Source organism: Megalobrama amblycephala, linkage group LG7 (assembly GCF_018812025.1).
Source record: "Megalobrama amblycephala isolate DHTTF-2021 linkage group LG7, ASM1881202v1, whole genome shotgun sequence".
Taxonomy (NCBI): domain Eukaryota; kingdom Metazoa; phylum Chordata; class Actinopteri; order Cypriniformes; family Xenocyprididae; genus Megalobrama; species Megalobrama amblycephala.
The window spans coordinates 43,222,820-43,237,002 of NC_063050.1; the positions used below are offsets into that span (position 1 = coordinate 43,222,820).

Consider the following 14,183-nt stretch of genomic DNA (forward strand, 5'->3'; position numbering starts at 1 on the left):
CATAGAGGGTTTTTTTGACATTCCGACTTGACAAATTATAAATGCTCTAATGTTTAAAAAATATGTATGTAGCACATATTGCTGTTTGTTTATTATGTTTCCCCCCCAGTTCAGTCTGCTGAAGCCATGATTCAGCTCATTAATTCATTAATACAGTATATATATTTAAATAAAATATAAATGCATTTAGTAATTTATTAATTAGTGATGGGAAGGTCTGACTCATTTCAAGGAATTGGTCTATAAACAGTTCATTTCGAAGAAGAAGGTAAAAAATGATTTAATTATTAATTTGCATTATGACATAATTACATCATTACATCATAGTGTGGTCTCTGACAAACATTTTTAAAAAATATGTATGTAGTACATATTGCTTTTTTATCCCAGTTCAGTCTGTTTCACCCTTGATTCAACTCATAAAAACATAAAAAGATTTATATAAATATAAATTTAAATGATGGTAGGCCTAGGCTATATAAATATAGCATTTACATTAAACTACTAAAAATCTCCAAGATGTTTAATTATAACATTTCTGCAACATCCCTTCAGTTGTTTCAATCTTGGTATGAACTCACTCATCAGTTCTCGGCTCATTACGAATCGGACATGTTGGATAGAGACAGTTCTCAGTTCAGTGAATGAAGGTGATGATACATGGTGCAACTTTTTAAGCAATGTTGCCGGGCAATCTCACCGAGCGATGATGCTTGGGCACTTTCCCATTGAGAATAGACAACAAATTCCTATCTGGATACTTTAGATTGAAATTTGTTTCTCAATATTTTCCGACAACATAGCTCAAAAAGTTGCCCCGTGTATCATCATCTTGAGTGTTGTTAGGTGTGTTCGACTAGAAGCGGCTCTACGCAGATCAATCGGTGTCGGATCGGACCGATTCAGTTCAATTCGTCAATGAATCGTTCAGACCGGTTTTGTGAATCCACTGAACATAACCACTCCATTGAAAAGATGTAAATATGACCAACCATTTAAAACAATCTTCTAACCTATGTGACAAACTCAAACACACTAATAATGAATCGTTTTCTCATCTAATTTATGATTCATCGTTCGTTCAGTACTGGTCTTCATGCCTCAGATGTAAGATGCGTGGGGGAGGGACACGCGCGAGGTCCATTTTTACGCCCTCGTGCCTTGCAAACGTTTGTCAAAAACCCTTGAATTATATATAGGCTATCGCAAAATTAAAATATAGAAATTCTACCGTAAAATATTCAACGACAAATGACACTTTAATACTTTCGAAGGAGGCAACCTGCTGTTTCATTTTGCCATCGAATTGTGCAGATGCTGGAAAAACGGGGCCATCTCCTCTCCTCCGTTACTGTGGAAACCATCATCTTGCTGCTCCCGCGAATGCCAATTATCACATCCCCCCAAAAAAACTGGTTTATATAACGATCATCCCAACGCACAGTTTACACAACCAGACAGCCAGAACCAAAATGTGCCACAGTTCAGACTCATTAGAACCTAAAGTGATAAACCCGAGTGATTGCCAACATCCAGCCCCCGGTCCTTTCATGGGTTGCGTAAAGGAATAAATAACACAACAGCGTTAATAATAGAACACATGTACGCAGGCGATAGCTATCCTGTGTTAACTCGAATAGGAATAACACATAGAACCTGCCATGCATCCTCCTGTAATATTTAATATGGCTTGAATGCAGAATGAATTAATAATATGGGGAGGGAAACTGCCATATTATCACACCTGTGCATTGGTGAGCTAATTTATAACAGCATCTAGATTAGTATATATGGAAAATTAATTAGTTAAAGCGGTAAAAACTCCATGTTGACTTACAGCAATTTGTTATGGCGAAGCTGTTAGCCACCTCCAGGTTATCAATGTGAGGAGTGAGGCGGAATTCGGCCGTGCCGAACTGAACCATTCCGATCCGAAACGCGCTGTACTCTTGGTCTGCTCCTCTGGGGAACAGGCCGCCTGAGAAAAAATACGTTCAAAAATTATTCATAGGCCTAATTAAATCGTAAGAACAATCCAAAAATAGACAGATAATGTCGTTCTATCATGAAATTCTCACATGGTACCCAAGTAAAGAGGACGTTTATAATGTAATTTCTGTTATCAGACGTATCAAGTCGAGATTTGATGAATGTGACCTAAAAGGCGTAGACAGGTGGAGTGCGCTCACCGATTTGGACGCTCGGAGATCCGCCGAGCGCCAGTCCCCATAACGCAGAGAAGAGGAGACCCGACAAAATCATCGTCTTCTGCTTATCCATGCGACCACATCCACCAAACACACACTGTTCACAAAACAGCGGGAACCATATAGAGTCGACACATGTTAAAAAATAACCACAGTTAAAGCGCAGAGGCTCTCGATAGTCCGCGGTGCTGGTGAGGGAAAGAGCGGGCGCGATGATGCGGGAGTCTTGCCCTCCTCCTTTGCGGCTCCGTCCCTGAGAATCGTTTCAACTCAGCGGACACGGTAAGAATACTGATGAAGACGAAAAGAGCCGAGCGGAACCGAAGCTGCTCTAATTTTGAACGCGCCTAATTTCGAGAGGCGCGCGCTCGCTCTTGGACAGCGGCTCAGCTGCTTCAGGGAATAGCCTATGATTGCGATTAGTGGATCTTAATATAAGTCCCGTGGTTTCTTATGGTTATGAATTTATTGAATCCTAAAAGGCCTAATATGTGTCTACTTAGAAGCAGAATGGTGACAGATGTTCCCATGCAATCCAATAGGCTTGAGCTCCCCCATCTTCTGAAATATACATATTGAACTACTTAACCACCTTCACCCAGATTAATCAATAAATGATCACACCCATTACACATATTACTATGGTCCCTTCAAGAATTTTCAGGCTAATGACCTCTTGGTTGAGAGAGATGGAAACGGGCAGTACAGTTTAACATGGTACCATATTAATGTATAGTTCATTATGGTACTGCTTACCTTAAAAAGCCATTAAAATAATCATTAGCCTTCTGATTCGCATTTTAATGTGGGAGGGACAATAAAACATTTAGCTGAATTTTACTTTTTTTTTTTTTTTTGGTTGATGTTAACTTAATATTGTAGCTATTTTTTGATTCAATTGTTGAGTAATTTTAACCTTGTGGTCTGAGAAATGGGTCAGTCCATAGAATCTGTGCCTGAATCTGCATTTTTCTTGTTTGCCTTTTTGCATGTAAGGTATGCATTCTAACAAAAATGAACTGACTTATACAATAATGATGAACACATCAAGATGAAACAAGCACAGTTCTAATTAACAAACCTTGAACCCTTGATAAATAATAATAAATAATAATTTAGGTCACAGTTATAACATATTTAACACGTCACAAGGATGTGAATAGAGTTTAAGCCAAGAGTGTGGCACAGTATCAGTACACAGCAAATTATAAATTGACTTAAACAAATCATCAAACAAAAACAAGATTAGGTTTAGATATTGAAGAAGACTTTAGCTGCCTTCATGATTTGTGCTGTTTTTAACATCAATTGTCCAATACTCCCCTATAGCTATTCAAAATCTGCAAGCAGCAAAGTAGTTCCCAGCACGACCAGCAGAGAGCAGTGAAGTGCTGTGGAAGCCTGATCCCCTGAACAGGGGTGTCCAATCTTACTCCAATCCTGCAGTTTATTTCCAATCTGTCCCAACACATTTGCCTGGAGGTCTAAGACTGTCCGAAATCACTCCTATACCCTTATATAGTGCACTATATAAAGGCACAGCCATTTGTTGTGGTGTCCGAAACCAAATGGGACATTATCTAGTGCACTCATTCAATCCCAATGCACCTCAGTCCAATCCTGCTCCTCGTGGAGGGCCAATGTGAACCCTAATTAAGCACACCTGAAACAGCTGATGAAGTTCTTCAGAACCTCGGCTGCGTCTGAAATCTTAAATAGATTAAAGCAATAAGCCCCAAGAAGCCGTGGTTTACAGTGAATTTATAACAGCTAAGGGTATGGAGTCAAATTAATGCCTTAAAGTTTTGCACAAAAATAAAGTTTTGCAAAAAAAAAAAAAGAATTGAGCAATAAAAAAATGTTTTGCAAACAAAAATAAAGAATTGCAAAGGAAAAATAAAGTATTGAGCAGAAAAAAGTAAGTTTTGCAAACAAAAATAATAAATTGCAAAATAAAATAACGTAGTGCAAAAATAAAAATATAATCAATTACAAAAATCAATGACAGCTGTAATCTTATTTTATCTTTGCCACATATTTTTCATGCTCAAACCTACTAAATCATTTGCAACGCTCATTTTATTCTGCGTTTCAGTCAAGTGTGCACTCACGATACCGGTTTTCTTTTGCGCTGCACTTTTCTGTGCGGTTCTCTTTATGGCACTGGTTTGACGTGGGGGTGGAGTCAAGAAACGGGGACACGCCCCCGCGAAACACGTCATCGGCAGGAGACGCAGATCGCAACAGAACAGATCAAGCATAGAGACAAAGCGCATTTATTAAACAATCCAACTGTCTCCAGGCTGCCTTCTTGTCTTTTCTGACTCATTACAAAAAACAGAACAATGCCTAAAAGCTGCTGTGTGACAAGGTGTACAGCTAACAAGCTAAAAAACCCAGAAATAAGTTTTTATAAGCTGTCGACCCCAAAAAACGAATGTTTAAGGACACAAAAGTGGATACAGGCAGTGAGACAGAGAGCAACGGGTCATATTACTATAAGAAATGCATTGGAGGGGGTCGTAATCGGCGACAACATATGCTAAACAAACCAACAAAAACAAACCATTCATTATTTTTAACCATGTCAAAGAATTATTTCACCTGTCGCCGATTACGTTCCCCTCCAATGCATTTCGCGGGGGCGTGCCCCCGTTTCTTGACTCCACCCCCACGTCAAACCAGTGCCATAAAGTGATCCGCACAGAAAAGTGCAGCGCAAAAGAAAACCGGTATCGTGAAACGCACGCTTGACTGAAACGCAGAATAAAAAGAGCGTTGCAAATGATTTAGTAGGTTTGAGCATGGAAAATATGTGGCAAAGATAAAATAGGATTACAGCTGTCATTGATTTTTGTAATTGATTATATTTTTATTTTTGCACTACTTTATTTTATTTTGCAATTTATTATTTTTGTTTGCAAAACTTATTTTTTTCCGCTCAATACTTTATTTTTCCTTTGCAATTCTTTATTTTTGTTTGCAAAACATTTTTTTATTGCTCAATTCTTTTTTGTGTTTTGCAAAACTTTATTTTTGTGCAAAACTTTAAGGCATTAATTTGACTCCATATAAGGGGCATTGTTAGGCACGACATGAGCTTAGTGCCTAAAACCCCCTAGCTGTTATAAATTCAGTGTAAACCACGGCTTCAAGGGGCTTATTGCTTTTATAAAACGCGTACTACACAATACAAATATTAAAGACTAAAAAAAAATGTGTCAGTGCAACTTTCATGAAGTAAAATCATTCAAAGCCTTCCTTTCTCTGGAAAAAATAGTCCCTGACCGTGAACAGCAACAGAAGTTACATAATTACGCCTGCCATTAGATGGCGGCAAATATTGTCTTTGTGAGCGAGCCACTCAGTTGCAAAGACTTTCATACTGAAACTTGTTGCAAATGCGGAACAAGACGCAAATGACAAATGCTTTGATTAGCGCTTTCAGTGTCAGCAGGGCACGGGAAAACCCATTAAATGTTAAAAAGACAAGATCGCAGCGGATATTCAAACAGATTTTTATTATGAACATAGGACTGACCTGAAGGAAAATGGTAAATCTGAATGCAGGTAACGTTAATGCACTCAGTCACTCGACATCTCTCTCACAATACTCTTCTACATAAGCTTCAATGAACAAAGTCAACTGAGAACAAACATGTTTACGTTGCTAAGAGGGGTTGCTACAGCAGACGCAGTAACACACAAAGTGGCGCAGCAATACTTATGTAATGCGGTCAGCTGTATTTTTTCGGTAATTTTACAACGGCTTTAAACACTTAAAGGCATCTTTACACAGAAAAAGCGGCACAGAAACCAACTCTGAAGCGGCATAAATTCCCAAAAATGTGCATTTACACAGACTGTTTAATGCTCCTCTTAAGCGGCATAAATGCATTTACACAGGAATTAAAATCGCGGGAAACAATGCTTTGAACATAAGTATTTCAAAACTAACAGTTTTAACCAAATTAATTTAAAAATAATTAAATAATAAACAATGAAATATAACTCGAAATAAAAAAATACGAAAATGTAAAGTAGTAAACTGCGTGCTATATCTCACGCTTTGATGTTTGTCATAATAAAAAGAGGTCGAACTTTTTTTTTTTTTTTTTTCAAAGAGACAGAAACAACAAATGATGCTAGCATTTGCGTGTATCAGGCAGCAGCAGATCACCAGATAGACCGTCGTGTGTGGGTGAAATGTCCTCAAGGAGATGATTTTTGGAATATAATATAACAGTACACAATTGTGTTAAGCATTTACCTTATCTGAGAAAAATGTAGCAGCGCGTTGATCTGACAGTCTCTTCATGGGAAGATTACAAACGGCGAAAGCCAATTGATGACCCACGACGATTCTCTGCTGTTATTTTGGTGGTTTGCTTCACGATGTGAGTACAGGACTCTTTTACTTCAATGCCCCTTGTTGGAAGACATTATTTTTATTATTTGCCCTAAGTTATATGTTTCGTCTCCTGCTTCTTGAATCTCGCGCCGCCTGAGCTGACTGGAATGCTTTTGGTTGTCATGACAATGACGTAGTTTAGAGCGGCTATATTTCGCGTTCATTTACACTGAACCAGAACAGTATCAGACTCGCCTTTGATACTAGGGGCTGAGGTGGGTCAGACCCGGTGTATTTTAGGTCTTCTTTAACACGGCATTGCGTCTTTACACTGAATTCTGAGCAGGTACAGACCCGCTTCAGAACAGCCATAAATCGGCTGTGTAAAGATGCCTTAAGAATCAAGGGCTGGAACTATCCGTTTTATAAATGTATTTTGAAAAACTAATTACTTCACAGCAGCTAAATAAGTCAGTTCTATGTAGTATCAAAAGGTGTGTCCCAATTCGCGTACTTGTGCAATGTGCACTATTCTATGACGTTTTTAAGTATAAACAGTGCGAGTAGTGCGTTCACACTGAAAATTCCAAAAAGAAAAAGTGCACTTTAAATACCCGGATGATGCACTAAATTAACGGAAAAAACGAAGTGTGGAATGTTGGACACTTCGTGCACTCAACTGTCGCAGCTTTAATTACGTAGTGGAGGGGTAGGGAGGATCGGACTGCGTTATTAAATGACAAAATAACCTTATACAATTCACGCACTACATGGATGAGTGCATAGTGCACAAGTACATAGTGTATAAGTGCATAGTGTATAGTGCGTCATTTGGGACGCAACTATTGTGTAGACTACATTTGCCATGTTGTCATTACCATGTGACCTACCAGCGTCAGTTACGTCGCTTCACTGCCATTCACAAATCTCCCGTGGCCTCATGGGATAGTAAAGTCCTTCGTATAGACCTTATGTAGCCCCGCCCCTTTTCAGCGCCGCGCTCGTTGTCTTTTGACTTCCGGCTTGTATTTCCACAGCTATCTTTTGTATTTATGAATGAACTGCTCATTTTAAAATCTTCCCGGTCTACTGACATTTAAGACATCTGCTTTAAACATAACAATGCTCATGATAACTTTCATTTACTCTACAACACGTAATCCCACTTCACCAGCTAATTATTCTTCAACAGCGATGCCATAGAAATATACAGGGCTACCGCAAAAACGGAAGTTCAAAGACAATATTCTAAAGATGTCGGCGCATGTTTCTCTCCGTAAGTAGGTCATCTGGGTACTTTTTGCCTGCTTTTTTTTTTTTTTTTGGAATACTGTGAATCAGAATCAGACATACTTTTGTCACATAGCCTACTGTTTTTCGCCTACCTTATAGTAGGGAAGTATGCAATTTCAGATGCAACCCTCCAATAGAAACTTTTAGGCAGGTGTGTTGAAGCAGTTTGGAGCTTAACGGCGACCCTCCAGAAGCAGGATAGGGCGCCCCTGCTCTAGTACATATTCCAAACTTTTAATTCTTTTAAAAAAATAAGTATACTTCAAGTTTGTTTTTTAAGTACACTTAAAGGTGCAATATGTACAATTTTTGCAGTAAAATATCCAAAAACTACTAGGCCAGTGTTATATATTTTGTTCACTTGAGTACTTACAATATCCCAAATGTTTCCAAATATTTGTAAATCGTGAGAAAATTGCCATTTTAACTAAGGCTCCGGGACGTGTGAGGAATCGCCTGTCAACTGCGTCATACCCGCGTTACTTGATTTTTTTTTTTGTGAGTATGCTTTACTATGCCTCAGAGAAAAACACTATTTTGTCAAGTAGCTAACATAGCATAATCAAGTGCAGCTTTATTTTTAGTAACAGTAATACAGCATTTTCTCCATCACACAATTCGTTTTAAAATTAATTGCCATATCAACACAAGCCATCCAGCATTTAATATATTCTAAAATTGATCTCTTACTGCAGTGTGCAACAAGTGTCTCACAGCAGCTGCCGAGCGAACGCACAGAGTAACGTTATAACATCATTTTCAACACATGTATCTAATATGATAAACAGAGCTGCATTACCTCATACTCATGACCGGAAAAGCGGAAGTGGCACCGGCGACTGTGGCATAATAAAAGTTCAGCTGCTCGTGAGGCGTGTATTGCGCAATCGCTCCAGCGGCCTCGTTCAGCTCCCACAACACTCGGTCCTGCTCTGCTTCATATTCCAGTAACATTAATAATCGCATCCATGAACACGATTTCTTCCCGAGTCCTGTCTCAATTTTTTTCCACCAGCCGCTGAGGTGAAGACCACATGTCCCAAGATTCCGCGCTCAAACTTGCCGTCATCAAGCTACGCCTTTGTTTTGAATACACCTCTAGCGGACAAAGGGTGCTTCTCAATTCTTATTTGTGCATCCTCGTTTCCTTTCCTTGCTTCCTTTCCTCGCGTCTTATCTCCACCTCTTCAGGATGCAAGGGAAAGATGCAAGGAAAAGATGTGAGGACGTAGGAACTGAATCAAGTGAAATGATTTATCCTCACTCCCTTTAGCGTCACTTCAAATCGTCATCAGCTGCACTTCAGGGACCTATCCATATGTTAATAAAGTTTGGTTATTTTAAAAAATTAAAATAAATATTAATAAAGCAAGATGCCCCATTGAAATATATGAGGTATAAAGTTTATTTAAAGGTGCCCAAGAACGTTCTTTCACAAGATGTAATATAAGTCTAAGGTGTCTCCTGAATGTGTCTGTGAAGTTTCAGCTCAAAATACCCCATAGATTTTTTTAAATTAATTTTTTTAACTGCCTATTTTGGGACATCATTAACAATGCACTGATTTACACTCGGCGCCGCCCCCTTAAATCACGTGCTCCCTGCCACATGAGCTGTCGACTATAATACAGTGCATTTACAAAGTTCACACAGCTAATATAACCCTCAAATGGATCTTTACAAGATGTTCGTCATGCATGCTGCATGCATGCTTCGAATTATGTGAGTAAAGTATTTATTTGGATGTTAAAGTTTTATTCTGAGTGAATTTGAGGCTGGGCTCCGTGGCTAATGCTACACTGTTGGAGAGATTTATAAAGAATAAAGTTGTGTTTATGCATTATACAGACTGCAAGTGTTTAAAAAATGAAAATAGCGACGGCTCTTGTCTCCGTGAATACAGTAAGAAACGATGGTAACTTTAACCTCATTTAACAGTACATTAGCAACATGCTAACGAAACTTTTAGAAAGACAATTAACAAATATCAGTAATAATATCATGCTATCATGGATTATGTCAGTTATTATTGCTCCATCTGCCATTTTTCGCTGTTGTTCTTGCTTACCTAGTCTGATGATTCGGCTGTGTGCAGCTCCAGACGTTAACTGGCTGCCCTTTTCTAATGTTGGGAACATCATGGGCTGGCATTATGCAAATATTGGGGCGTACACCCCGACTGTTACATAACAGTAGGTGTTATGTTGAGATTCGCCTGTTCTTCAGAGGTCTTTTAAACAAATGAGATTTATATAAGAAGGAGGAAACGATGGGGTTTGAGACTCACTGTATGTCTTTTCCATGTACTGAACTCTTGTTATTTAACTATGCCAAGGTAAATTCAATTTTTGAATCAAGGGCACCTTTAAACTGTAAAAGTAAAGCATACATTTATATTATTGTGACAGATATGAAGGGGGAGGAGAATTTATACGTGCATCACGTTTCTCGATGATAAAGACTTCCGCAAAGGATGCACCTGTGTATCCTCGCTCATGACTCCTCGTGAAGCCTCCTCACTCGTCGATCCTCGCCTCCACAAGGTGCAATTAGAGAATTGAGATGTCCTTCAAGATGGCTGAGCCTGAGCTCGATCGTTTTCCGGGTCATAGGATGGAGGAGCGAGGAGACGAGGAGGGATATTGAGAAGCACCCAAAATTTTTACATATTGCACCTTTCAGTAAATTTCAAGCATAATTTTAAGTGTACATTATGTCATAAGTATAATATCAATGTACTAGTAGTATATACTTGTAAGTGCAGTATTTCAATACTTAGGACTTTAGTGTATAAAAGTATACTTTTAAATAAACTTTGTTTAAGCTAATAGTAGAAAACTGTGAGTACTGTCACAAACTGCTCTGAGACTTAGGTTGGAGATTGATGCAAAAACTTGGGAAAATGAGATCCAGGCAGATGATAAAGTTGATGAAAAATTATTTATTCATTACAATTAAATTTAGCCATCATAAAGTATTAGTCAATAGTTAATAATAAAATTTAGAGTATTGTAAAATCCAGAGTATTGTATCTAATAGATGAAGATCAAAAAGAGCAATAATTAAGACATTTGCAGATAAAAGACAAGAAGTAGGGCCTAGAAGCCAAGGAGAGCAAAGGAGGAAAAAAGCTGAATTATCAACAACTCAGTCCATATTATACCATAAGCATACAGGGAAATTCCCAACCCACACAAACTGATGTTTTTGTTAAAATGAAAAAGGTTAATTTCACCCATTACGTCGTCCTCTGGTCCAGTGTCAAAAATAGTTATAGAGTTGTTTTGACCCCCTTTGGGAATTTTGCAAATCTTACCCTTTTAAATGTCATCAGGAAAAATAACAGACATATTTTGATCAGATTCAAATTCAAATGATTAATTCTGAAAAACACCACTTATACAGTAATTGGCAGCCGTCCAATGTCTAACCACAAACGTGTCAGCATGACCTGGCTGTCACACTGGAACACTTGAAGAACAATTGAACATAGCAAGCATACTCGTAAATATAAAATAAAAATAACCATGAGGGTACAATAACAAGTAAATACTTGAAAATATGATAAGAATTAATACATATAGTACATAAATATAGAAAATCAAAAGTGAAACTGATAAATCATAAGCCATAAACGATTAACATAAATATTAATAAAAGTGCATGAATATGAATATTGACCATTTCGGATCCATCAGAGATCCAAAAGCAGCTTTATTGAGGGTAATCCACAGATCAGTTAGATAGATAGACTGAATCGAAGTTTAGTTCCGGGTTGATGACGCACAGCCTAAGTAGCACGTCAGACTCAAAAAGAACCAAATGTGCCGGTTCAACCAACTGTTGAAGTTTGCCAAGGATTACCGGGGAGTCTGATGAGTGAGTTGACGATACAATGCTGTGCTATGTACTGTAATTAAATAGCATTTTATTAGCTGCAAAAACCTTCAAGTTGAGAGATGTAAATATATTTTACAATGGTTTATAGTACATGCAGATTATATTTTACGTTTTCAAGTGAAATCGATGAGTTTATGAAATTGGATTATTAAGACATATATAACATGTTTTTGCATCAAATGTGTGCCGTAGTTGTGAATCTTATCCCAAGATGCTAATCAGTATTGGTCAGTCGATCCGCGAATGAAACTGTGACCACAAACCCCATTAACTTAAGTGAATGAAAGGCAATAATCAGCAATATGCGTTGACACAAATAACTTTTTATTTGAATGTTTCAATATGCATTGACACAAATTTGAATCTTTCATTGATATAACATGACACTGAGTTGATAGAAAAGAAATGCATAGTGACATCACTGCATGATGATGTCAGGAACCTATGAATTGGCTTTTTGAACCGGTTCATTGAGTCGAACTGTCCAAAAAGAACCAGTTCGCGGAAATGAATCAGACTTTGCATCACTACAGGGCAATCAATCCAGATAATAACAGAGTCCAAGACACAGGCAAATCCAGGGAGACAGGCAGAAAATCAAAACCATGACACAGAAAACAAGAAACAGCACTCAGAAATGCAGTGTAACACATACAAGACTTCACAAAGAACGAGTGAAAATACAGGGCTTATATAGGCAGAGTTTAACTAGATAATGAGACGCAGGTGGAAGTGATCAAACAATAATGAGTCTAGGCAATGGGTTATGGGAATTGAAGTTCATGATGGGAAAGCAAGCGAGTCGGGGGGAGTGCCCTCATGTGGAGATCATGGGCACTCCAGCTGGTGGATGTAACAAGTACACAACTTGTTACACAACTAATTTACAATTACGTTTTTTGTTTGCCCTGCAACTATACTACAAGTGAACTTATAGGTATACTGATAGTTTACTAGTTCACTCTCAGTATACTCTCAGTAAACTAATAGTTTAGTAGTTTTATACTGCAAGTATACATGAGTTTTCTTTATAAATCAATATTTTCAAACAATGTAAGTTTATAAGAGTATTTAAAACTATGTGAAAAAAGTATTTAATAGGCTACTCAGAAAAATAAACACAACTACAAGCCAAGTATACTTAGAATACTTATTTATACTTTTAAATATATCCCAATCAAAAGATTGCATAGTATATACAAGTTATATTATATAGCATATAGAGTATATAAACAACTGAAATATATTTCTGAGAAGTACATAAAAAATAGACTGAAAGTATACATTTTTATTTTAGTTTAAAAGAATAATACTAATAGCACACTTGAATAAACTTGTTTTTTTGTAAGGGAGACACTACAGACTGTTATATAAGTACTATAACATTCAAAGTTCATTTTATTATAGATAGGAGATGTATACAGTAATATGCAAAATCTGTAGAGATTAGATTATTTCAAATATGCATAGTGCATGTGTGAGTTTGACTAGCTGCTTTCTCGCACCATTCCAATGCATTAAGTGCATCATTTTGCAGACGTCATTCATACAGATTCAGCCAATTGTATGATTAACTGCGGCACGTAATTTCCCTACTTTTCCCATGTTTTTATGTAGGACTGGGCTTCATTATTACAAATATCCTAACTTTTCTACAAAGGAAAAACACATCCGAGTCGGTCTGGATGCGAACTTTTGCAAAGTGCAGATTATATGAAGTCAAAGAACTCAACATATGTATTTAGCACAACCAAAAGTGTTGCACAATGCATGCATTAATTAGTAGTCTATATTAACACACACACACAAATCAGAGAATAATGTTTTATTACAGTTTACATGTTACATTGAGTTTTTCATAATATAATCTTGAATTAATATATTATTGAAAATGAATGGTGAAATGAATGTTTTAGAGTAATGCTGAATGTAATACATCTGTCCACTGATGAAGCCCAGTCCTACAAAAAGAATGTATTCTTTAAGTATTTAACACAATATCTCCTGAAGGAAATACCAATGCTTGCAAGGCAGCAATACTGTAAAATTTTAGGCATTCTGTTTCAGTCTTTCTGCATAAAATGAAATCCTGCAGAGCCGTTGTCATGACACTGACCATGTGTCTTATTTTCAGGCGGCTGCACACAAGAATCAACTCTAGTGTGCAGTATAAAGGCAGATAAAAATGGCTAAACATATGCAAGACTGGAGTAATTAATTCAGAATGCAAATAGATTTACGAAAGACAACCGCTTGTAATTCAGTATGAAAATATTACAACATGATTTAAAAAAGTTTGAATGTATGTTATGTTTGTATGAGTCTGTACATTAAGTTGCTAAATTAATTGGAGGAGTTTAAAACAAATCCCTGAACAGAATGTCAATAATGCAAACATCTGATCAAGCAAAATAATATAGACAACAAGAGAA

At 37.3% G+C, this 14,183-nt stretch overlaps 1 protein-coding gene across 8 annotated transcripts in view; it reads right to left on the bottom strand.

Annotated features, from left to right (window-relative positions):
• Positions 1-6,590, bottom strand: part of gria2a (glutamate receptor, ionotropic, AMPA 2a) — a 46,614-nt gene extending 40,024 nt beyond the window's left edge. For 2 of the 8 annotated variants that reach the window (XR_007185893.1, XM_048197617.1), the window contains exons 1-2: positions 2,190-2,563; positions 1,838-1,978 (exon numbers count right to left, since the gene is read on the bottom strand). Coding sequence is in view for 6 of the 8 variants with exons in the window: in XM_048197617.1 (XP_048053574.1) it covers positions 1,838-1,978; positions 2,190-2,280 (232 nt within the window). In the remaining 2 variants the exon portion in view is untranslated. Of the gene's footprint in view, positions 1-1,837; positions 1,979-2,189; positions 2,568-6,477 lie in introns of those variants that run through there. The other 6 variants (XM_048197614.1, XM_048197611.1, XM_048197610.1 and 3 more) reach the window with 6 other exon arrangements.
• Positions 6,591-14,183: the final 7,593 nt, after the last annotated feature.